We start from the raw sequence: 23,912 nt of genomic DNA on the forward strand, positions 1-23,912 counted from the left end.
CGTCGAGTCACGTCAAGCCTCCGGAGGTCTCGTCGAGTCACGTCAAGCCTCCGGAGGTCTCGTCGAGTCACGTCAAGCCTCCGGAGATCTTCCCCAATCACATCCAACCATCTGGTGTGGGGCCTGCCATGAGGCCTCTTCCAACCCACAGCTGTATTGAGCTGAAAATTTTGATAAAGTGACTGATAAGGAAAAAATATTATTACAAGTGTGTCATTTGTTTATTTCCTTTAACAAATGTCTTTTCTTCTTTTGGTTTTAGACAACCTTACAGACTGACGAAGTGAAGAATGTTCCGTGTGGCACAAGGTAAATCATTTAATTCTTAGGCAGTGGAATGGGTGCAGACAGCTGCAAACAGGACCAGATACGTTATAATATCTGGTTTGATTGCAACTGGATTGTATGTTCAAATCTTACTGCAGTTAACTAGTTTTCCACTTTCTCTGGAACCAGCAAAGTATTCCTTTCTTTAGGTTATTATTTATTATTACTACTACTACTACTACTAACACCACTACCACCAGTGGTATACGTATTAGTAGTAATAGTAGGAGTTGTCCTTCAATTTTCATTCAGATTAAGATCTGAACATACAGAGTAAGTGACAGAATATCTCAATTATTATTGAGATATCTTAAGAATTAATAACTGGCACTCTGTCGGTTACAGTGATGAATGTTCCAGTTGATCCAATCAATGGAAGAGCCTGCTTGTGAAATTACTGTGCAAGTGGCTGAACATTCACAGACATGCATACCCTTAACACAGTTCTCCCTGAGAACTAAGTTAAGGGTACGTGTGTTTGTGGAGTGCTCAAATAACTAGTGAACTAAATTCCCACCTTGTTTATGAAGAGGATGTGACAAGCCGTATGCTTTAATGTTACAGTACAATATATCTGAACTAAGTACAGGTAGTAGAATTGCAGAATTATTAGTGCATAAGGTAGAATGGCCTTGTGATATTTGTTCTGCATCTCTGAATTCTGACTTCAAAAAGTTAACTTTACCTTTTATCTGTCCAAGGTCAATAAAGTACCAGTTGAGACTTGGAAAATTTGTTAGAGCACATAAGATGAGATGCCTTGCGATATCTGGTCTAGCTCTTTGCATTCTGAGTTCAAATTGTGTTGGTGAGCAATCCCCTTGTCCCCTTGCATGATACTGAACCCCTACCCCCTCACCTCATCCAGAGCTCATAGTTCTGTGAACTGCATGGCAACCTCAATAGTACAGGTGGCACAAAAAAGTATGCTGTCCATGATCTAAAGTGGTTGGGGCTGGTGTTAGGAAGGGCATCCAGCTGTAAAAGTCATGCCAAAGGGAACATTGGTGCTGAAAGTTGTCTTTGGACACATTGGATCCTGTCAAGCCATCCAACCAATGCCAATATGGAGCGTGGACATTAAATGATGATGATAATAATGATGTACTACAATGGAAATTACAAGAGATAGATATGTTCTTGGGCTAAGTTATAGTTGGGGTGCATGCATAAAAAGAGTCATAGACAAGCTAGTGTGATGTAGAATTTATTCCAGAGTATAGAACTTTAGTGTGACAGCTTTGATAGAGGTAAATGTTGTGTAGTAAAACCATTTTACTTTTCATTTGTTGATGATGAGAAGGCTTTTAATGTGTTTTCACAGCCTGTAATTTGGTGAGCTATGGGAAAAGTAGATGTGCATGACAGGTTGATGAGAACTGTACTGACCATATATGTTGAAGCTGTTGAGATTAGCATCGAATCTATTGAGTGGCTTATGATACAGGTGCAAAATGTGAAAGGGTAAGTCTAAATGTGGATTGTATCTAAGCTAATGCAGTAGTTGGGGTTATCAAGGCCTAACATGGTGATGATGATGATATAACTTATATGCTTTATTTTACTTCTTTCAGTGGTGGTGTAATGATATATTTCGACCGCATTGAGGTTGTTAACAAACTGGATATAGCAGCAGGTATGTGATTACAACAGTTTGATGTATATACAGTGTGATTTATGGTAAATAAGGTAAAGTTTCCTTCTTGAGTCATGCTGACAAGGGCCAGTTTCTTGATTTCCATGGTGTATATATTCCCCATCTCAACAGGACACTGGTCCATCACAGGATTACTCATTTTTGCCAGCTGAGTGGACTGGAGCAATGTGAAATGAAGTGTTTTGGTCAAGAACATAACATGTCACCTGGTCAAGGAATCGAAACCACAATCTTATGATCATGAAACCAACACCCTAACCACTAAGCTATGTGCCTCCACTGTGATTTATAGTGTGAAGCTGTTTGTTGTTAATTAGCTGAGACAACATAACAGTGAATTCAGCATGATATTAAATGAAAGTAATGATCTATTTTGGATATCCTTCCAGTTCACTTACTCTTTACAGTTAGCACCATACTCATGTATAAGTCTTACTATCTTATATTTGATTTTAACTGAAAAGAACTGGGATGTGGCTTATATACAGGGCAAAGCTGATATCCAGTTTGAATATTAAGGGTAAAAATTTGTACCAAGATTTAACACTAAATTAGGGATGTCTTATACACAAATAAATATGGTATATATATATATATATATATATATATATATATATATATATATATATATATATAAATCTATTAAATACTCAAATGATTTAGGGAGTAAAAGCAAGCAAATTATATACTTGTTTCTTGCTAAAACAAATTTCTGTTTAATCCCATTGTTAAATACATGATATAACCTCAAACTGATTGATTTACATATATCTACATATCTAAGTGAAGGTGCATGGCTTAGTGGTTAGAGTGTAGGGCTTACAGTCATGAAGTAGTGAGTTTGATTCCTGGACCAGGCTCTGTGTTGTGTTCTTGAGCAAGACACTTTATTTCACGTTGTTCTAGTTTACTTAGCTGTAGAAATGAGTTGTAATGTCACTGGCGTCAAGCTGTATTAGCCTTTGCCTTCTCCTTGGATAACATCAGTGGCATGGAGAGAGCAGACTGGTATGCATGGGTGACTGCTGGTCTTTCACAAACAACCTTGCCCGGACTTGTGCCTTGGTGAGTAACTTTCTAGCTGCACTCCCATGGTCATTCATGACCAAAGTGGGTCTTTACCCTTTGTCTACATGTATATAATGAGTATTGATCCCTCGGAATATCTGTTGTTATTGAGCTTGCCTAATGAAATCATTTCTCCTTTTAGAATTGTTTTGGCTAAAAATTAGTTGGAACATCACAGTCATTTAGTTCCATCTAAATTGTTATTATTTAATGAACAAATGCTGATATTATTTATATATATTTTTTAAGATGGCAAACCGGCAGAATTGTTAGTATGCCAGACAAAATGCTTCGTGGCATTTAGTCTATCTTTACATTCTGAGTTCAACTTGTGCTGAAGTCAGTTTTGCCTTTCATGCTGAGGTTGATGTAATTGACTTACTCTCCCCCAAAATTGCTGGCCTTGTGCAAAAATTTGAAACTGATGTTATTGTTGTTGTTATTTAAAAAAAATCATTATTTAATATTTGTAAACATTTTTATTTATTTTCAGTTCATGATATTGTTAAAAATTACACAGCAGATTATGACAAAACCCTTATTTATAACAAAATACATCATGAGCTTAATCAGTTTTGCAGTGTCCATAATTTGCAAGAAGTTTATATTGATTTGTTTGGTAAGTTTATGAATGTTAATGTATCAAATTGAGAATTCTGTTATGATAATGTAAGTTGATGTTGTCATAGTTAATCTATAACCGCTGCTCTAATGATGGTTGAACAGTGAACTACACAGTTTGAAGGACACATCTGATAGATTTAGTACATTAACTGCCATATGTACCACTGGTGGGTCATCGCAAACTTCACACAACTGCCATGTGCACCACCAGTGGTACATTTTCATAACTTGAGAAAAATATTTTATTCTGTATCTTTGACATAGTTTCAAGGATATTTAAATAACATGAGTATTGAAGTTTAATTATGAAATATTGTAAAAATGTCCAAAAAAATTACATTCCCTTGTAATTAAACAATATGCAATGTGACCAGAAACACATGGCATCACCGGTAAGTTCCAATGATAGGCCATGGCAGTTAATGTGTTAAGTAGAGTTTTCTTTACTTGTTATGTAATCAGTTATTTGTGTGTGAGGTGCTGAAATTGAAATATATGGAAATACACAGGCTGAAACACTCACTCAACCAATAACACTGTAACAAAATTAAAATTATTTTTTTGTCTTTGGTCAGTAAGTATTATTCCCTACTTGCTTCTAACTAGAAATCAAAGGAAATGACTATTCCTTTCAGACTTCGCTTTTGTGACCTGGATATCCAATGTAATGAAGCTGACTTATTTTCCATTATGTTTCAGACAGATTCAGTGCTGAGTTACTGAAGCAGAAATATCATCATAGCAAATATTCTACTCAATACCACAGATTTGCTTGTCAGTTGCTTGACCATAACCACTTGAGCATGTCCCTTGGTGGCTGACAATATTTGCATCTTTGAGCAGTAGTAGTTGGGAAGCATCTTAGCCATGTGTTGAGAGGGATTCTTAGAGGTTTGAATAAATGTAACAAAAGCAAAGTTTGAAGGAAATATTAGCCATTTTTCATAATTTCTAGCAATAAGCAAGTAAGAAATAACATTGCTATCCAAAGACAAAAATTACATTACACAGTGTAATCATCATCATCATCATCGTTTAACGTCCGCTTTCCATGCTAGCATGGGTTGGACGATTTGACTGAGGACTGGTGCAACCGGATGGCTACACCAGGCTCCAATCTAATTTGGCAGAGTTTCTACAGCTGGATGCCCTTCCTAACGCCAACCACTCAGAGAGTGTAGGACTGGAAAACTTTAATATCACGTCTATATGCTCAAAGTGAAGTGGTGTTCATAAAATGAAGGTATCCTCTCCTGGACATTACTGTCACAAGTCCTAAGACTGAGGGTTGGTTATCCAGTTTCCATAACATATGATTGACCAAGATCACAATATTCCACTTGAATGGGATACCAGTTCATTGCAGGGTTACTCATTTACAGCTGAATGGACTGAAGCAATGTGAAATGAAGTGTTTCACTCAAGAACACAATGCACTGAAACCACAATGTTGTGATTGTGAATACAACTCCCTATCCACTAAACCACACATCATCATTAAAAATATAGCAGTTGTTTAAGATTTCACATCTACATTATGTTTCAGTTATTTTGTCTCCAATTGTAATATGCAGTTAATATTACATGCAGCAGTAAGGCGGTGAACTGGCAGAATTGTTAGCCTGCTGGGCGAAATGCTTAATGATATTTCACCCATCTTTATGTTCTGAGTTCAAATTCCACTAAGGTCAACTTTGCCCCTCATTCTTTTGAGGTCAATAAAATAAGTACCAGTTGAGTACTGGGGTTGATGTTATCAACTTACCCACTCCCCCTGAACTTGCTTACCTTGTGTCAAAATTTGAAACCAATATTACATGCACCAGTGACCTAGTAGATAAGAGCATTAATATCCTTAGTTGAAGAATAAAGGTTCCTAGTGTCTGGATATGTAGAGAGGCTGACACTCTCCACATAGCCATGCACAAGACACACACTATTGACCACAAATCAGACTGATGCAATGTAAGTGTAGATTCAAAAGTCAATGCTTTATCTCTAAAGATGAATTTAATAGGACACACAATCATAATCTTGTTAAAATATTAATTTTAAAACCTTGTCAATTTATATTTGACATGTAGAATTAAGAATTCTGTCAATGGTTTATTTTCAGATCAAATTGATGAAAACTTAAAGCGGGCTCTACAAGAAGACTTAGATCAATTGGCTGAGGGTCTCTTGGTTCAAGCTGTTCGAGTAACCAAGCCAAAAATACCTGAAAGTATTCGACGTAACTATGAAGCAATGTAAATATATTGTTCAGTTGAATATAATCTATAAATATGTGGGTGAATGAATCTTAGTAATGAGATTATGAAATAAGGAATTTCACTAAATTCTGGATTCTCTATATCCAATAATTTTTAGTGTTTATAACCATAAACTTGATCCACAAACTTGTTAATAATTCAATTTGGCTTCCTCAAGTAAAAAGCAGGTAACACCTAGGTGTGATGAAATATAATGAAACGTTGATACTTCTGAAGCTTTTGTTAAACAGCCAAATTGTCTGTAGCTTATTTCAGAAATATTGTTTACTGAAGGACAATGGTCTTATATTTGGAAAGTTGCCAAAACAAAACAAACAAAAAAAAAAAACCCCACAACTGTTTGCAAACTTTACCTTACTGTCGAGTTGTATTGTTCCTCTCATCTAAAACTGTTGAACATCGTCGCCTGAATTATACCCTGAATATCACTTCTTCAAACCTCTCACAGATGACAGAAACGACAGGTTTAATACAAGAGATCTACAGTAGAGAATAGAATATAAAAAGTAATGATGATGATGAGGAATCTACTTCTCTGTTGAATTTGTAGCAGTGCTCTTCTATGATAAAATGGTGTGTGTGTAAGAGAAAGTGAAACTTCTCTTTTAAATTGTCTTAGTAAATCATTATTTGGAAAAGATAGGTGCTACACTGGTGTTCTGACTATAATGATAATAATATAATAATAATGATAATAATAATAATGAACTTATTGTATACAGTGCTCAGGTGCACTACAACTCATCAGAAAAAGTAACCAAGACTGCATGAACAGTATACAAAATATGCACAGGAAGTCAACAATAAATAAGTCTACAAAAATAAAAAATCCAGCAACACTTTATCATTTTGACTTTATTTTATCTGTAGACACTAATGTATTTGAAGGGGACTTTAAATTTATTAAACATTTCTTTCCATCAGTTAGACTCGATATGTGGTATGAATTATATTTGAGTCAATTAATTTAATCTGTGCTTTTTCCAGGGAAGCAGAAAAGACTAAACTTCTAATTTTTCAAGCACGGCAAAAGGTAGTTGAAAAGGAGGCTGAAACAGAAAGAAAAAAAGCTGTTATTGGTAAATATAATTTTTTGAAGCAACTTTTAATTTGTACTGTCCTGTGTATCCCTGTTTTCAGAATAGTTATATTATATCCTTGCATATTGTAAGATGTGATTAAAATGAAGGGTATCAGACCATATACATTGCACTGAAATATCCTTTGCAGTTGCTAGAATGGAAAAGTAGATGTAAGACAGATGATGATGGTAGTGGTGGTGGTTGTAGCTATACTTGTAACATTTTAGTAATTTTGATGCAAATCCTAAGTTAAAGAATCTCTTGCGACAAGTTTAGATGCTCTATTCAGCTTTCTAGTTATTAACTGTAGTCTAAAATTGAAGTGTTAAAGCTACATCTGACATCTGACTCTTAATTGTACCAGCACATCAGATAAAATGCATAGCCAACATTTCTTACAGCATTTTATGTTCTGTGTTCGAATTCTACTGAGGTTGACTTTGTTGTTCAGCATTTTAGGATTGATAAAATAAGTACCAGTTGAGCACTGGCATCATTGTAATGGACTAACCCCACTTCATAAAATGCTGGCCTTGTGCCAAAATTTGAAACCATTACTCCAATTGGTTCTTTCTCAAACTGGCTGTATCCAGCCTAAATATTCTTCCTGTTTTTATGTTCAAACCAACTAAAGGCAACCTCTCACACCTATCCTACAAGGTCCTTCTGAAAATAAGCACTGACATCATGAAAATCGCAAAGCTGCATGATGATGCATGATTAATTCAAAACAATGTGAATGAGTAAGCATTGCATTTGACAGATAAATCTGAATGCTGAAGGGTTAAAAAGGCCTTTTTTTAACAGTGTTTCCCTGATTTGATATCTGTATAACTGATACTTAGGGTAACTGACTTGATTGTGTAGCACCTACATCTTGATTGATTGATTTGGTGACTACATAACTAGTACTTATTAAATGATTTAATTGATTATGTAACTAGTACTTTGATGGATTGTCTTGCTGTCTTTGTAAGATCCATTGATTGAGTGACTCACTTGATGACTTTAGTAGCTGGTCGATTGGCTTGGTGATTATGTTATTGTTAATTCCTGATAGATTGTCTTGATTGCTGTATAACTGGTGCTTCCTGAGTAAGTGACTTCGTGTCTAATATAACACCTACACATTAAGTGATTGACTTGGTTACTGGATAACTAGGTGGCTGACTTGACTGTATAGCTGTTATGATTGCCTTGTTAGCTATAGGACTGGTACTCATTTCCCTGACTACAACAGTTTGGTACTTACTGACAGATTGAATTGATTGAGACCTTTGATGATTTGCTGTGCTTGAGAAGACACGTCAAGCCAAGTGAAATTGCAATTGTGGCCAGTGCTGGTGACATGTAAAAGTCACCCATGCTGTTGACACATAAAAGGCACCCATTACACTCTTGGAGTGGGTGGCATTAGGAAGGGCATCCAGCTGTAGAAACCAAGCCAAATCAGACTGGAGCCTGGTACAGCTTTCTGGTTTACAACTTCCAGTCAAACCATCTAACCCATCCCAACATGGAAAACCGATGCTAAATGATGATGATAACTGGTATTCACTAACTGAATGACTTGACTGTATGATAATTAATTAACTAGGTGATTGAGTTGAGGTCTGTATTACACTGTGTAATTGACTTGATGACTGTATAACTGCTATAGAAATACTTATATTTGTTTTCATCAAAGATTTAAGAATATATTTTTTATTTTCATTTAGAGGCTGAAAAGTCTCAGATGGTTGCAAAAATTACCTGGGAGCAAAAAATAATGGAAAAAGAATCAGAACAAAAAATAGCTGCTATAGAATGTAAGTATATTCTAGTTTTCCATTTCCTCTCACATAACAACTGTCTTTTGAATCAACATTTTCTTATTACTTATTTCTATGGTTGACATTTTCTCTCTTTTTCTATTTTTGTCTTGTAAATATTTTTCAAATTAGCAATATTACTCAAGTTATGCCATTCTTCTTGACAGTGGAAAACTCAGTTTTGCAGGACAGCTTTAGTTGATTTAGAAATTTTAGTAAAAATAATTCTTTCAAATAACAGTAGAGTTGTATTTTACTTAATGGGTATTTAAGACTTACACGTGGTTGTGTGGTAAGAAGCTTGCTTACGAACCACATTGTTCCAGGTCCAGTCCCACTGCATGGCACCTTGGGCAAGTGTCTTCTACTATAACCTCGAGTCAACTGTAGCCTTGTGAGTGGATTTGGTAGACGGAAACTGAAAGCAGCTTGTTGTGTGCATGTGTGTGTGTGTTCATCTCCTCCCACCACTTGACAATCAATGCTGGTTTGTTGTCTATGTCCTCATAACTTAGCAGTTCAGCAAAAGAGACTGATAGAATAAGTACCAGGCTTAAAAAAAAAAAAATAAGTACTGAGGTCAATTCATTTTTTTTTAAGCCTGGTACTTATTCTATCAGTCTCTTTTGCTGAACTGCTAAGTTATGAGGACATAAACAACAAACCAGCATTGATTGTCAAGAAAAGTTTTGTGAATTTGTGTTCTACACACAGGAGTTCATATGATAATGCAAAAACCAAAAAACAAAGTTTTTGATGCATGATTTTAGGGTTATTTAGCTGTTATTTTTAGTACATCTCTTGACCACTTCATACCCTCCTCGTTTGTTTGTCACTCTGATATGTTGATGTTTTTCAATATTTCCTCCTCATAAACACATTTAATAGTCTATTGCTGGGTTTTAAGCCAAAAATTCAGACTGTTCATATTTTAAATTCCAAGGCGGTGCCCCAGCATAGCCACAGTCTAATGACTGAGACATGCAAAAGATAGTTTATATTTAAATATTACTCTCTTGGTATTTCTTTAATAGCTCCAAGTAAAATGGTCAGCATATTTCAGACCATTGCAGTCTATTATTTCACTTAAGTAGTTCTGTATAAATTGTGGTAGTAACAATTTTACTGAAATATTTAGTGAAAATGAACTGGAAATGGAAGAAAAAAATTAATTAATTATATTTCTCTAAGTTCAAATCTCAGTCAGTGCCATTTTTACCTGTCAATAAAATAAGTATTGGGGATGACTTAATCTACATAATTGAGATGGTGGTGCCACAGCATGGCCACAGTCTGTAAGTAATTCTTTTTTGGATAAGTGGATCTCAAAGTATACTTTGCTGTACGTGGTCATGTGGGACACAGCATTGACAATTTGGATGCATTGTTTTGTCTATTTTTTAATTTGAATATATCTAAATGGAATGCTCTGTTGATTGTATAGTAGCAGAAATAGACAAAGCAAACTCAGTCAGTACATGCTAATCTTGATTTACTGAAACACTGAATTATTTACTAATACATCAGTAGATATTACAGTTAAATAATTGTATTTGAGTTTTTGTTTATAATGTGTGTTCCGTCTGTGTGTGTGTGTGTGTGTATGTATGTGTATATATATATATATATATATATATATAATGAACTTATTGTATACAGTGCTCAGGTGCACTATAACTCATCAGAAAAAGTAACCAAAACTGCATGAACATTATATAGAATATGCACAGGAAGTAAACAAGTAAAAAAGTCTAAAGACAAAGAAAAGAAATTTTAAAAAAGGGATGAAGAAGAAATGGGAGTGGGAGGCGTCAGGTGTACTGTTGGCAAAATTCAGGAAGCATGAAAATTTTGAAGGATGTAGTGTCTCAACAGTTAACAACTGATGCAAGTAGTTTATTCCACGCTTCAGCAATTCTGAGTGTGAAAAGATGTTTCTGAAAGTCATAGGTGCTGTGTTGTTTTTTGATTTGGAATTATCTTTCTTATGTTTTTCTAACATGACTGTGCTGCTGACATCTTTGTACTAGAAAGAAAGGCCCAGTCTCTTTAAGAATACATATACTTATCTTTGTCTTTTGAGACTTTCATGGTTTTACAGGTTTTTATCACTCTTGTTTTTTTTGTACCTCATAAAAATAGCTCCAGTTTTTTTTTCAGTGTCTAAGCATTAGCAGTTTTATCAGTTTATGATTTCATTTTCTTTTACAGCTCTTACACATTTAAATAAAGAAAAACTTCTTGCAGATGCAGAATACTATAAAGCATTAAAAGAGGCTGAAGCAAATGAGGTAATAATTAAGGAAAATTTGGCAGAATTTTGGTTTAAGTATGCCTTATATCCCCTTCATAAGTTTTATTTTTTGGAATTTTCAGAAAATTTTTGTGAATTTGTATTCTGCACACACGAGTTCATGCGACTATAAAAAATAAATTTCTAAAAAAAATTTTGAAATTTAAAGAAAAAAAATTTAATTTTTTGAATATTTTCTTTAAAAAAGAGAATTTAAAATATGAACAGTCTGAATTTTTGGCTTAAAACCCAGCAATAGACTATTAAATGTGTTTATGAGGAGGAAATATTGAAAAACATCAACATATCAGAGTGACAAACAAACGAGGAGGGTATGAAGTGGTCAAGAGATGTACTAAAAATAACAGCTAAATAACCCTTAAATCATGCACCAAAAACTTTGTTTTTTGGTTTTTGCATTATCATATGAACTCCTGTGTGTTTATCACAAATTCACAAAACTTTTCTGAAAATCCCATAAAATAAAAAAAAGTTATAAGGGGTTATATAGGGTGCTTAAAGCAAAATTCTACTAAAAGTTTTTGTCTATTTAAATTTAGTTTTGTAGTTGGTGAAAATCAGCAATGTATAGTGTTTTTAGTAGTTTAATGTGAAACGAATGATATAAGAAGCAGATGATTGCAAAATTTTGTCTTCTAGAAATATTAGAAACTTCTGCCAAAGACATATTAAAAGCTGTTTAGAAAAAGGTTTAAACTGAAGAATTATAGAGGTCTGAGATGACTTGCTGACGTCAGCCTTGCTACTTCTCATTATGTGTTGGGAGACTTAAGGTGGCAAGCTGGTAGAATCATTAGCATGCTGGGCAAAATGTTTTGTGGCATTTCATCTGTCTTTATGCTCTATATTCAAATTCTGCCAAGCTTTGCTTTTCATCCTTTTGGGGGTCAATAAAATAAGTACGAGTTGAGCACTGGGGTTGATGTTATCAACTTACTCCCTCCCCCAAGCTTGCTGGCCTTGTGTCAAAATTTGAAACCATTATGTGTTAGGAAACTAACCAGGGATGTATATTCCAGGTGTGCTAGGTGTGCGCTGCACACCCATTGAAATTGACAAATTCATTATAGATATTAACCTCACTCATTAATTTAATCAGAAATCTTAATGAAAAACTTTTGTGATACCTCTGCTTGAAATTAGGTGGTATTGGGTGTGGCAGCACACCCAATACAACAACCACTATACACCACTGGAACTAACCACTAGCATAGCTAGAATGAGTGCCACCCAAGGCGGCCCTTCCATTTGCTGCCCCTAGACCCCCACAAAAAACACATATTGCCTACAGCAGACCCATGGTGCCCCTTTAAAAGTGCCGCCCAGGGTGAACCACCCCTTCCCCCAGCTATGTGAGTGGAACTAACTCAATGTATGTTTCTTAATTCTAGCCAGAAGTGGCTAATAACAGTACATTGTTTGGTGTGAAATGATTCTTCTTAATGTAAGTCTTGTGGCATTGTAACACAAATAATTTATTGCTCCTTCATCTAAAATAAATGTGTAATATTTTGCTTTCCTTTCAGCTAAATAATTTTATTTTATTTTATTGTATTTATTTATATTTGTAGAGGAAATTAACTGATCGGTATCTGGAACTCTTGAAATACCAAGCATTATCGAAAAATAGCAAAATATTTTTTGGCAATAGTATTCCAAACTATTTTTCTGAATTTCCATCGTTCCAAAATCGAGCTGAAGTGAAAACACCGACAACTAAAACATCATGAAAGTGTAAGTAATAATTTTAATCTCTTTTATCTTTTACTTGTTTCAGTCATTTGACTGTGGGCCATGAAGATGAAGGGTTTTAGTCAAGAAAATCTAGTCCAGTATTTATATTTTTTAAGCCTTGTACTTATTCTATCAGTCTTTTCTGCTGAACTGCTAAGTTATAGGGACATAAACACACCAACACCAGCTGTCAAGTGGTGGTGGAGGACAGACATGCACATGCATGCAATGGGCTTTTTTTAGTTTCTGTCTACCAAATCCACTCACAAGGCTTTGGTTGATCCAAGGCTACAATAGAAGACACTTTCCCAAGATGTTGTGCAGTGGGACTGAACCCAGAATCATGTGGTTGAGAAGCAAGCTTTTTACCACACAGCCACGCCTATGCCTATACTGTACATGATTAAAATATATACCAGTTTAGTGCAGTATTACCTATTTTAGCTACAAAAAGGCTTCCCACCATCCCACATGCACACTCTCAAACGGAAACAGAGGTAATGAGCTTAGGGTAGTGAAATATGAATGATAAATGCAAAAGTGAAGGATGATCTATTGGTGTTTTAGTTTCATAAATGGACTAAGTTGAAGTGAGTTTATCAATTAACTATGCTGATACAAAGATGTAAGTAATAGAGATTTGTAACTATCAAAATGGTGAGTTTCAGTATTAGTAGACTAATATACAAAATACCTTGTAACATTCCCTTTGTGTTTTGGGTTCAAATCCTGGAAGGATCAACATTGCCCTCTGTCTTTCTGCTAAAAACCTTTTTGGATATTTTTGGTACTCAAATGAACTGGATGTCTCCAATAATGTGTGCCCTACTTTTGAAGTTAAAAATAATTGGTACCAATTGGTAGAACTCCAAATAAAATATCTTGTATTTTGTTACATTGCATTGCATTCTGGGTTTGACTAAGCCTTTAACACTTCCTGGGTTGATTAACCCTTTAGCTTTGAGATTATTCTGTCAAATGTAATGCTTATTTATCTACTTTTTAAAAAAATTAATCCTGTATTATCTTGTGTCTTTGAGATTTCAATGATGTGATTACTTATTTTCAGAATGACATTGTAGAGTAAGTGTGAGAGGAAGGATATAGCCAGTTTGAGCATAAAACATGCAGGATATTAGGGCCAGATATGGTCTGTTTAAATGTTAAATAGTTACCCGACAAATACTAAGATCAATATAATTTAAAATACCCCCATCCCCCCTGCCACCAAACTTCTGCATGTTTTAAAAATTATCATTATTATTTGTTTTCAGGTTCACATATCAAATTCCAAAGTAGGAGAATGCCTGCTAAGCTGACAATTTATTGAGAGAGAATCCCTGCTCAATCTAAGTTATAAAATCAAAGAAGAAGGAAAAAAAAAAGCATTTTTTTTTTTGTACTTAACATTTATCAGAATGAGTGGTTTGAAAATGTGTTAGAAAACAATGATAAAAGTCTTTTAATTAAAAGTTATATGGCTGTGGATTTTGGAAAGAACATCTTAATGAAAGGATATTTTGTTTCTGTAAGAAAATGTCTGAAAAGCAAGTCCTTGTTGAGTTCAGCTTTAGAACTCTGAGTGATTGTCAGTACACTTGTTTATCTTTCATTTCTTCAGCATTTCTCACTTTAAAACTTCTTTCCTTTTTTGCTTATCAACAAAACTAACATTTTGTCATTCCTAACATTTTGAAATAACACTTAATAATGGGTTCTGAATATTAATATTTTTTTCTTTGTTACTCTTGGACTCTTTGTCTTCTATGGTATTGTTCAACCTGTGCTATTGTAATGTTTTAATGTTTATGTTCCTGATAAATTGATTTTTTAAAAAATACATTAAATGGTATTTTGTGTTAAATTTAATAATTTATGCTGTGGATTCTCCATTTAAATGAGGAATATTTGCAGGCTGGAATGGTACTCTGTCAATCTGATGAGAAAACTCTCTTTTTCAAATTGACAGATGCCTACATTGAAGCTAAAATATGTTCTACAAGTTGTCTACTAAATATGTTCATCTTTTTATATTTTTCCTTCAGTTTCATAATTTCAAATAAAAAAAAAACCAACATTTCTAAAAATTTGTTGTTATTACTGAGATTATTCATTCATCTTCCTCTGGTAGGCACATACTTAACTCTATTTTCAACTCCATTTAAAGAAATTATTTTAGATTTGAGCAGTTCATCTTTATCATGATGCAGTCTTATTTTCCCATACTTGCATGGTCTGAAGGGTTGAACTGGTTTTATTCAGTAAAGCACCTTACTTTGTGTTTTCATGCATTGTAATTTTTGTGAGATTCAGCCTCTTGAAAATTCTTTTTGTCTTGCTCAATTTTCTTCTTCCATTAATTCCTTCCGCTTAGATTGCTTAGCACATTTTTGACCTAATTGTCATCTGCCATGCACATCATGTGTCTGCACCAGCTCAAGCTTCTCTCTTACATATTGCGTTAATATGGTATTTTCTGACATACAATTCGACCTGGTGTTTAGTGTAAACATGTATAAACATTCAAACACTGTCTCCATGTTTCCAAATCCTGTTGCATTTCACATGGACATTTTGGTCCTCCAAAGTTGTCTTGGTGTGTCAGTTGACCTACCTTTTTTAGCTGTAAATTTTAATCTGATATGTTTTATACCCAGTTTTTCTCTTGACTTATTTTTTTCTCCATTGTTGATGCACACTAATTTTAACATTCAGATTACTATGTCAAACATAATGCTTATTTATTCATATTTTTTTTAATTAATCATGCATTATTTCATAGCTTTGAGATTTCAATGATGTGATTGCTTATTTTTAAAATGGCATTGTAGGGTAGGTGTGAGTGGCCAGATCTGGCTGATTTGAAGATAAAACAGATAGAATATTTTGGTCAGATATTATCTGTTCAAATGCTAAAGGGTTAAAACATCCAGCAGAACATGCTTGCCTTGTTTCCTTTTTAGCCTTCATATAGCTTTCTCATCCAATGCCCCTGTTTTCTGCCATGCATTATTGCACTTCTTGCGTAAGCATATAAATGACCCTTCATTTGGAAAAGGGATTTCTTTGTTACCTGCAAAAGTAATAGCTCCTTGAACTTTTTCCACTCTTTTCTTGCCTGTGGCTACTATGTTTTGAGAAGAGCCACCTCTGCTGCCAATTAGATCACTTAGATGAGTAAAACTATCAACTACCATTCTGGAACCTTTGATGACTACATTACCGCTAACTCCTATTGTACATCTGCCACATGCAAAGTGTTTCTTCTTTACTTGCATCCCTTGTGCACCCATAGTTTTCATTAGATATGGACTTCCTGCAAATTCCTTTTCTGCATATCAAGCATAGCCATCTTACTAACTAAAATTTTTGTCTTGGCTGAGATTACTTTGAACTGTTTTAATTCGAGATTTTAATTCCTCACTTGGAATTTTTTCTAAATCTTTAATATGAGAACTAGGTTATCAACATTTCTACAAACATCTGATCTTAAAAACTCTTTTGTTATGCCTGTATAACCATGATTTAAACAATTCTTGCACAAATACATGTTCTACTTAGTAGTTTTCATTTTAGAAATTTCTGTTATTAAACTAATCATCAGGGCAAAGGAGGGGCAGAATCTATAGCCCATCAGACATAATACATTGTATTTAATTACACCCCTTTACACACTGAGTTCAAATCCTGTTGAGGTTTAAAAACATTTTTTTTTTACTTTCTGCAACTTTCTATAGGTCTATAAAATATATATCTGTCATGTTTTGCAATTGATATGATCAATTATTCTTCCCTCCCTTCAGATTTGTGCCCCTAGAGAATTTTGTAAATCTGACTGATATCTGTAGGAAAATAAACTACATAGTGATAATAAAGATTTCAAATTTTGGTATGGGGCTGGCAGATTTTAGGAGATTAAGCCAATTACCTCACCCCTTGTTCTCAGTTGGTATTTATTTTATTGACCCTGAAAGATGAAAGCCGAAGTTGTCAGCAGAATTTGAACACAGAACTTAATGAGTAGGAAAAAATACCACATGGTACTTTGTCCAATGCTGTAACATTTCTGCCAGCTTACCCCTTATAATAATAATAATAATATTCATTTTGTAATTCTTAACTGCTATTTTCTCTGAATCTTTTCTTTTTTGTTAAATATCATAATTCTGCTTGTTTCTCCATTACTTAACTCATCCACAATGCTTCCACATGAATAGTTGAAGGGGGAGGGAGAGGTAGTGGTGAGTGAAATGTGTAACTTATTTTTTTACTAAGTTTTTTTTCTGCATTACTTAGCCCATCAGTAACACTTTTATGTGATTAGTTGAAGGGAAAGGCAAAGAGCGACAGAAAAAGTAGAGAGAAACAGAGTGAAGGGTGATGGAGAGCTGTATATTAAGTCTATAAAATTGTCCTTAAAGTATATAAGGTGCATTAGGTTATCATCATGTTCTAATTTCCTTCACTTTTCACTGATTAGCAGATGAGCAACTATCTTTCGATACAGACACAACACAGGCTATGCTTTCAGGTTTTCAGAAATAACCCAATATATTTACCATTAATTCCATGAAATATTCACAGGTCCCACAAGTAATAATTATATTCTTAATCTTTTTAAAGATATACAAGTGTTAGTGGATAAGAGCAATGTTATCCTTAATTTAGAAATAAGGATTCCTTGTTCAAATTTTTGTCTTGTGCTATATACACATCTAGCTGCACTGCACTTGATGATAGACAAAGATTTAACCAATGTAAACCAGGAAATGTAAATTTTGAAATGTTTCATCATTAACGATGTTAATAAACTTCAGGTAATAAACATTTAAAAAAAAACAACTTTTGAGTATCCCTCTTAACAGGAGCTTGACCTGCTTGAAATAGTAACTGAATATCTCTCAAATTTCACCATATTGCTTTAAGAGTTTAGAACACAGTGTGCATCTAGGGTCACATTATTTCAGGCATTCAATAAAGTCAGGGATGATCGCTGAAATGTCTTGATTATACCTGATGTAGAATTAGATGCTTTTTTTCTGTGAATCTTAAACATTAAAAAAAAACACATTTTTAGATCAATTTTTACATATTATATGCTTATTTCTTTCCCTCCATATTGGTATGGATATGATAGATTAGGAAATTTTAATATTGTCATATGAATTGGTCTTAGAATGAATTTAATTTAACTTAAGTGTTACTGTGCTGGTGTGAAAAGGCCTTGCTTGCGTTTTGAGCTTCACTTTTAAACAAATAACCTTCATTTAATTAAAAGACACTTATCATTTTCTCAAATAATATTATTTATGAAAATGTACTAGTTTTCAACCGTTCTTTTTGCTATTCACAGGTTCGGTTGCCTTTGGATAATACATTCATCAGAAGAAATTGTGTTTTTAGTCTGCCAGAGTTATTTCCCCCTGTTTTTAATGCGGTTTATTGGACAAAATTGTTAAGATTGATTCAAACTTTATTTTAAATACATCATAAGCTGTACAATAGTAGAGGAAGGTGATCATGTCTTGCTGAAACATATGAATGCCATTGATGTGTGTAAATTGTGAGGAATTTGTATGTTCTGAAATGGATTTAAAGCTCCAATTTCATTACAACAACTTTATAACGTAAACTGTTATAAACAATTTTCAGATTTTTATCAATCCTGAAATTGAATTGCAAGGACACCTAATTCCAAGTATTTGACTCAATTATTAACAGAGGCCTCCACTCACATACAGTGGGAAAGATCTAATGTTCACAATGGCTCCATTTTTCAGGGAAAATTCTTGACACAAAGAGAGTACATTTTAAAGAACCATGAAGATGTTAAGCTTTCAGAATTGTTTGTATCACAAATATGCTTTGGGGCATATTTTCTGGCTCTTTACATTCTGAGTTCAAATCCTGCCAAAGTCAATTTTGCCTTTCATCCCTTTGAGGAGTGGGCAACAAACTAAAGTATCGTAAGTGGGATTGATGGTATCAACTAACCCTGCTATCAAAATTACTGGCTTTGTACCTAAATAAGCAACCACTATTACGAAGAACCATCTACAGATGTAGCATTGTATTGTATGAGTTGATCTTATAATGAGTGAAATAAATTTGATTTAGCAAAACATAATACTCAAGTTGAGGATTGATTTAAGCTTAGTTTAGCATCCACAACCACCTAATCTTTGGATGTTTTTAACAGAATTTGTTTTGTTGCAAACATTTTGACCACTCACATTTCTCCTGATTTGTTGATGCTCAAGTTTATCATCAGCTACACATGTTGATCTTACTCGTCTAGGATGCTCTTATAAGAGCTTTGATCATGAGAAGCAGATTAAATAAAATTATATTGAAGCCTTTGACATTTAAATTGGCCACATCTGTCCCAAATATTCTATCTAATTTTGTTTTCAAATTGACTGGACCTGGCTTCCCACATGTACTCAACATTGTTATTCTAAAACTAAATAATCACATCTTTGAAATCTTGAAGTTACATGATAATGCAGAATCAATAAGCATTACATTTGATAGAGTAATCTAATAGTAAAAAATACGAGACTACTTTCATACTGTTAACAAAATTTTTAGTGATGAAACATTTGTTTTAATATCTAATTTTTACACCTACACAACATTTCAATTGAAGACCAGATCCAATCATCATCAAGGTGTTTTAAACCTGGATATGTGCATAGTACCAGATGAGATTTTAATTAGGAAACTTTTATTTCTAAATTAAGGGTATTAATACTTATCTACTATACCACTAAAGTACACTTAATATTGGTTTCAAATTTTGGTACTAGGCTAGCAATTTCGGGGAAGTGGGTAAGTCAATTATATCACCCCTGTGCTAAAATGGCACTTATTTTATTGACTCCAAAAGGATGAAAAGCAAAGTCAACCTTGGTGAAATTTGAACTCAACATAAAGATGGACGAAATATGGTGAAACATTTTGCCCAATTCTGTCAACTTGTCACCTTAAGTACACTTACTATTACATTTTAATAATTTAAAGTTACATTTTAGGTTATGCAAAAGAAAAACTGGAGGCTCAGAATAGAGGAAGATTAAAAAGACTTAATGAAAACATATATAGTATGATAAATGGAAATATTATACCACAATAGAATGTAATTGATAGAGGATTGTATTGTAAGCTTACAAAAATCAAAGAAGCCGTTTTTATTTTTGCTAAAACCCAGTTAGTTTAGTCCTCTCATCAGCTTCAGATATGACTGTCTTTACTAGAAAAATGAATTTAAATAGCCTAAAAATGTGTCATTAAATGTACTAGCATTACTGACACTGGATAAGAGCATTACTACCCAAGAATAGGAGTTTTTGAGTTTGAATCTAATATGGTACTGTTTCATGAATATGAAACTTGATGATGGTCAAAATGAACTTTAAAAATGAGCCTTGATAGTCAGAAAAATGGTAACTTTATTAACAATAAACCATTTTAGATGTTTAATTACTTGTGTAAAATAATTTAAATTGCTAATGGGACTAATGCAAACTTGTATCTCCCATGTTAGTAGTCATTTCACATGTATTTTGTTTTCACACATGTAAGAAAAATAAAAATGACCAAGTTTTCTCTTTCAGTGAAGAATAAAAATATTCTCTAAGAAATTGTATTGTGTTCTATAATCCACGAATTTATTCAATTGATGAGATTAGGATGCCAAGAACTGGTTATTTTTAATGACTATTTTAATAAATATGCAAAATTAAACATGAGTTACCTGAATTGATCAAGTGTCAGTCCGACCCTGGATGAAACTTTATATTGTCTTGGGTGTTATTCAACAGCAATAACTCTCTATGACCACACACCACTTTGCTGTAAAATGGTCCCTTGTAAATAGAATTCAACGTTGTAAACAAGAAGGCTTTTTGTTAGCTTGTAATGAATCTCTGCATGGCGAAGCTATGAAACCTAGAGATTAGGTAAAGGGGAACAACTCTAGCAATTTTTTATTTGCAAAAAATAAATAAAATGTGTAGGATCATCTCAAGAAAACAGTAGCATAAACAGTTAAAGCAAAGTTGCCTACTTAGACAAGGATAACATTATCATGAATTACAATTTATATATGGTTAATGTATGTAGTTTGATAATTTGTTTTTAACAGTTGATAGGAAAAGACACTCGTGTATTTCAAGTGTTTGTATTTCACGAATTTATCTAAGCTGCAGAGAACATAAATATATACGGTTTGCAGCATGGAAGACACATCTTAGCCGTTCAAAACACACCAAGACAGCTAACTTCACTTAATGTTTATTGTTACATATAAAAATTTTCGACGCACGAACTGTAATCTGTTCTCTAACATTATTTCATTGCATCATGTGCAGTGAAATCATATCAGTGACCATCAGGACGCTGGAAATTTTGATGCATAACAAACTTTAAGTGAAGTTAGCAGTCTGCGTGTTTTCGAATGGCTAGAATGCGATTTCCACGCTGCAATACTTTTGTTTCGATACACGATCCCCAAATGAAATTACTTGCCTGACAAGTGTACCTCCGAAACTAAAATTATTTTGCAGTAATAGTTTTAACACTCTAGTAACAGTTAACACTAATAAATAACCAAACAGTGTTTGATAGACAAAACAAAATTAATGACAGCTATTTCAGTTGCAGCGTTTATCTACCATAGTCTACGTACAGATTTTCGTTGAGAAGATTCAGTTTCATCTTTGAAGACAAGCATTTCATTAACTATGAACCGTTTTGTAAAATCAAAATTGGGAAACTCTCCAATCTTTTTTGTTTGGCTTTTACTCTTCAACTTCAATTTCGCTCCAATTGATTTCAAATTTACAACATTTAGGTAGTCTTTTTTATACTAATAAGGGAAACGAAGTTTAGTTTTGCCACAAATTAATAAATCATAAAATCTCTAATATATCTTTAATATTTTCCCTTCCCTTATTACTAAAATATTCTATGAAAGATCCGTGAGGGAAATCATCCACTAAGAGCTGCTATCAGAAATTGCTCTCCCTAAAAGTGAAATCGTGTAACCCAATTATATATCTGTAATATCGTTCCCTCTTTTATCAATTAAATATTTTGTGATTGAAATTAGGAGAGATTTTAAGAGCAAGTCTTGTTAGAAAAACACGAGGAAACAACAGTTTTTGTTGTTTCTACGAACAAAACATTCTTCTCTCCTATTTCTTCTGACAATTCAGCTATCTTGTTCCCTGCCAAATAAGTTCTCAGACGTTTGTAGCATTTTCTTTCCAAGGACTTTTTCAAGCTGAAATTTCTTGTTTGCTTGCTTTACTGCAATAATTATCTCCAAGAATGATATATTAATTAACCAGCCAACATTGGCTAATAAATATTTAATGACGGGGATTTTTCAAGGGTTGACTTACTTCGTCCTCACAAAAATAAAAATATATTTCAAGTGACTGAATCACTTAATTCGTTTAAATTTCAGACATATTCTTACCTTATATATATTTTTCGACTAAAGGTTCTATATATTGACTTCTATAGTGTTTGGAATATGTTCTGATGTTGTGGTAAGTAACCTCATCCATTTCTTTTTAGATAAATTTGTAAGTTAAAGTGGGAGTTGTAAGGGAGGCCAATCCATGACACAATTTCAGTCTATCTTTCAAGGTTATTGCCCCTGAATTTGTACTAAACTAAAGCTAAAAATAACAACATAGCTTTGTTTGAAACGATGGCTGTACGCATGCGTAAGTTTCAATATTTTCTAAGTTCACTTTGACGAAAAATGGCGCTTTACGTGAAGTTGTTATAGAATCTGTCCAACTTAGTGTGGCTTTCTTCCAAACACCTCTTCTGTTCTCCAAGTAAGTACTACCATCATATTCTCATACGTATTCTTTTTCAAATGTACTTTCTTTCTGTACTGATCGTTGTCTGAAGTGTCGTCAATCAGTCAACTAAACCACACAGCAAGGTGTAAACATTGTTTAGTAAAACTAAGAAGAAAGACAGAAATCTCCGTCCCGAAAGAATTTCGATTTCCCATCTAATTATCACCACAGACAGATTCTTCTGATGTCATTCTAGATTTGAGGAAAACAAAATTTAGGAATGTAAGAATTATTTTCATTCATTTTCTTTGTCATTTCTTGAGTATTTTGGAAACAATCGACTGGGAACCAGACTGTTCTATATTTTTTGTTGTCTCTACCAACAAAACACTCTTTACTGTCCTATCTCTTCTGACAATTCATCCATATCACACTTTGAAGTTATCCATCCTATTCACCACTTCTCCAGTAATCAGCTTCTCCATTGATGTTGTAAATCAACGATTTCTTAACCGTAACTATTTCTTTCGAACAGCTCTTTTATTTAACTTCGTGCGGTTTCCTCGTGTTTTTTTTTTAATTCTTTTTAGCCAGATTTTCTCTTAATATCTCACCTCACTTCTATCCGAAGGACTTTTCTAGCGTTTTGCCTTCTTCTTAAACAAATAAACAAGTGCAAAGTTAAAACTTCTCATTGATTCTTCTATCTCCACTGTTGAAAGTAAACAAGTTAACAACACACACACACACGCATGAACACACGCATAGTTTGATCATGTGTGTGTGTGCATGTATGTATTCTTGAGTGTTTGTGTAGTTGACTGTATTTTCCAAATAGTTTGACTTTAAGATTTGTCCAATAAATATAATTTTTTCTCTTTTTTGTTTTGATTGATAAGTTGTTATTAAAAATCTATATTTCTCCAGCAACTCGCTGCCTGGAGATTCCACAATTAAACATGTTTCTTTAAACAATTTGATAACTTTCTCCGGCTCGTCTTGGGACAATCATTACACGGTTGTCTCACATTATTTCTAAGTAACGATTTTATTTCGAGAATGATTAATCACTAGGAAGATTTCATAAGGATCCACTGTTCTGTTAAAACACACACACACACATATTCACTATTTCATTCACACACGCACGCACAAACACTCAGGCGCGCGGTGGCATCTTTAAATTAGGGTCCAACTTGAG

The 23,912-nt window shown here is 33.7% G+C and overlaps 2 protein-coding genes across 2 annotated transcripts in view; both read left to right on the forward strand.

Annotated features, from left to right (window-relative positions):
- The window catches only part of LOC106877406 (erlin-1), a 29,095-nt gene extending 14,118 nt beyond the window's left edge, over nt 1-14,977 (forward strand). Inside the window, exons 5-13 of the mRNA XM_014926300.3 lie at nt 263-309; nt 1,902-1,963; nt 3,546-3,671; nt 5,793-5,925; nt 6,937-7,028; nt 8,750-8,839; nt 11,054-11,133; nt 12,728-12,890; nt 14,165-14,977. Of these exons, the coding sequence (XP_014781786.1) occupies nt 263-309; nt 1,902-1,963; nt 3,546-3,671; nt 5,793-5,925; nt 6,937-7,028; nt 8,750-8,839; nt 11,054-11,133; nt 12,728-12,886 (789 nt within the window). The 3' untranslated portion in view covers nt 12,887-12,890; nt 14,165-14,977. The remainder of the gene's footprint in view (nt 1-262; nt 310-1,901; nt 1,964-3,545; nt 3,672-5,792; nt 5,926-6,936; nt 7,029-8,749; nt 8,840-11,053; nt 11,134-12,727; nt 12,891-14,164) is intronic.
- Nucleotides 14,978-22,575: 7,598 nt separating this feature from the next.
- LOC106877404 (wings apart-like protein homolog) overlaps nt 22,576-23,912 on the forward strand; it is a 215,924-nt gene continuing 214,587 nt past the window's right edge. The window contains exon 1 of the mRNA XM_089349203.1: nt 22,576-22,744. The gene's annotated coding sequence lies outside the window, so the exon portion shown is untranslated. The remainder of the gene's footprint in view (nt 22,745-23,912) is intronic.

Source organism: Octopus bimaculoides, chromosome 3, assembly GCF_046866305.1.
Source record: "Octopus bimaculoides isolate indiv1 chromosome 3, ASM4686630v1, whole genome shotgun sequence".
Lineage (NCBI taxonomy): Eukaryota > Metazoa > Mollusca > Cephalopoda > Octopoda > Octopodidae > Octopus > Octopus bimaculoides.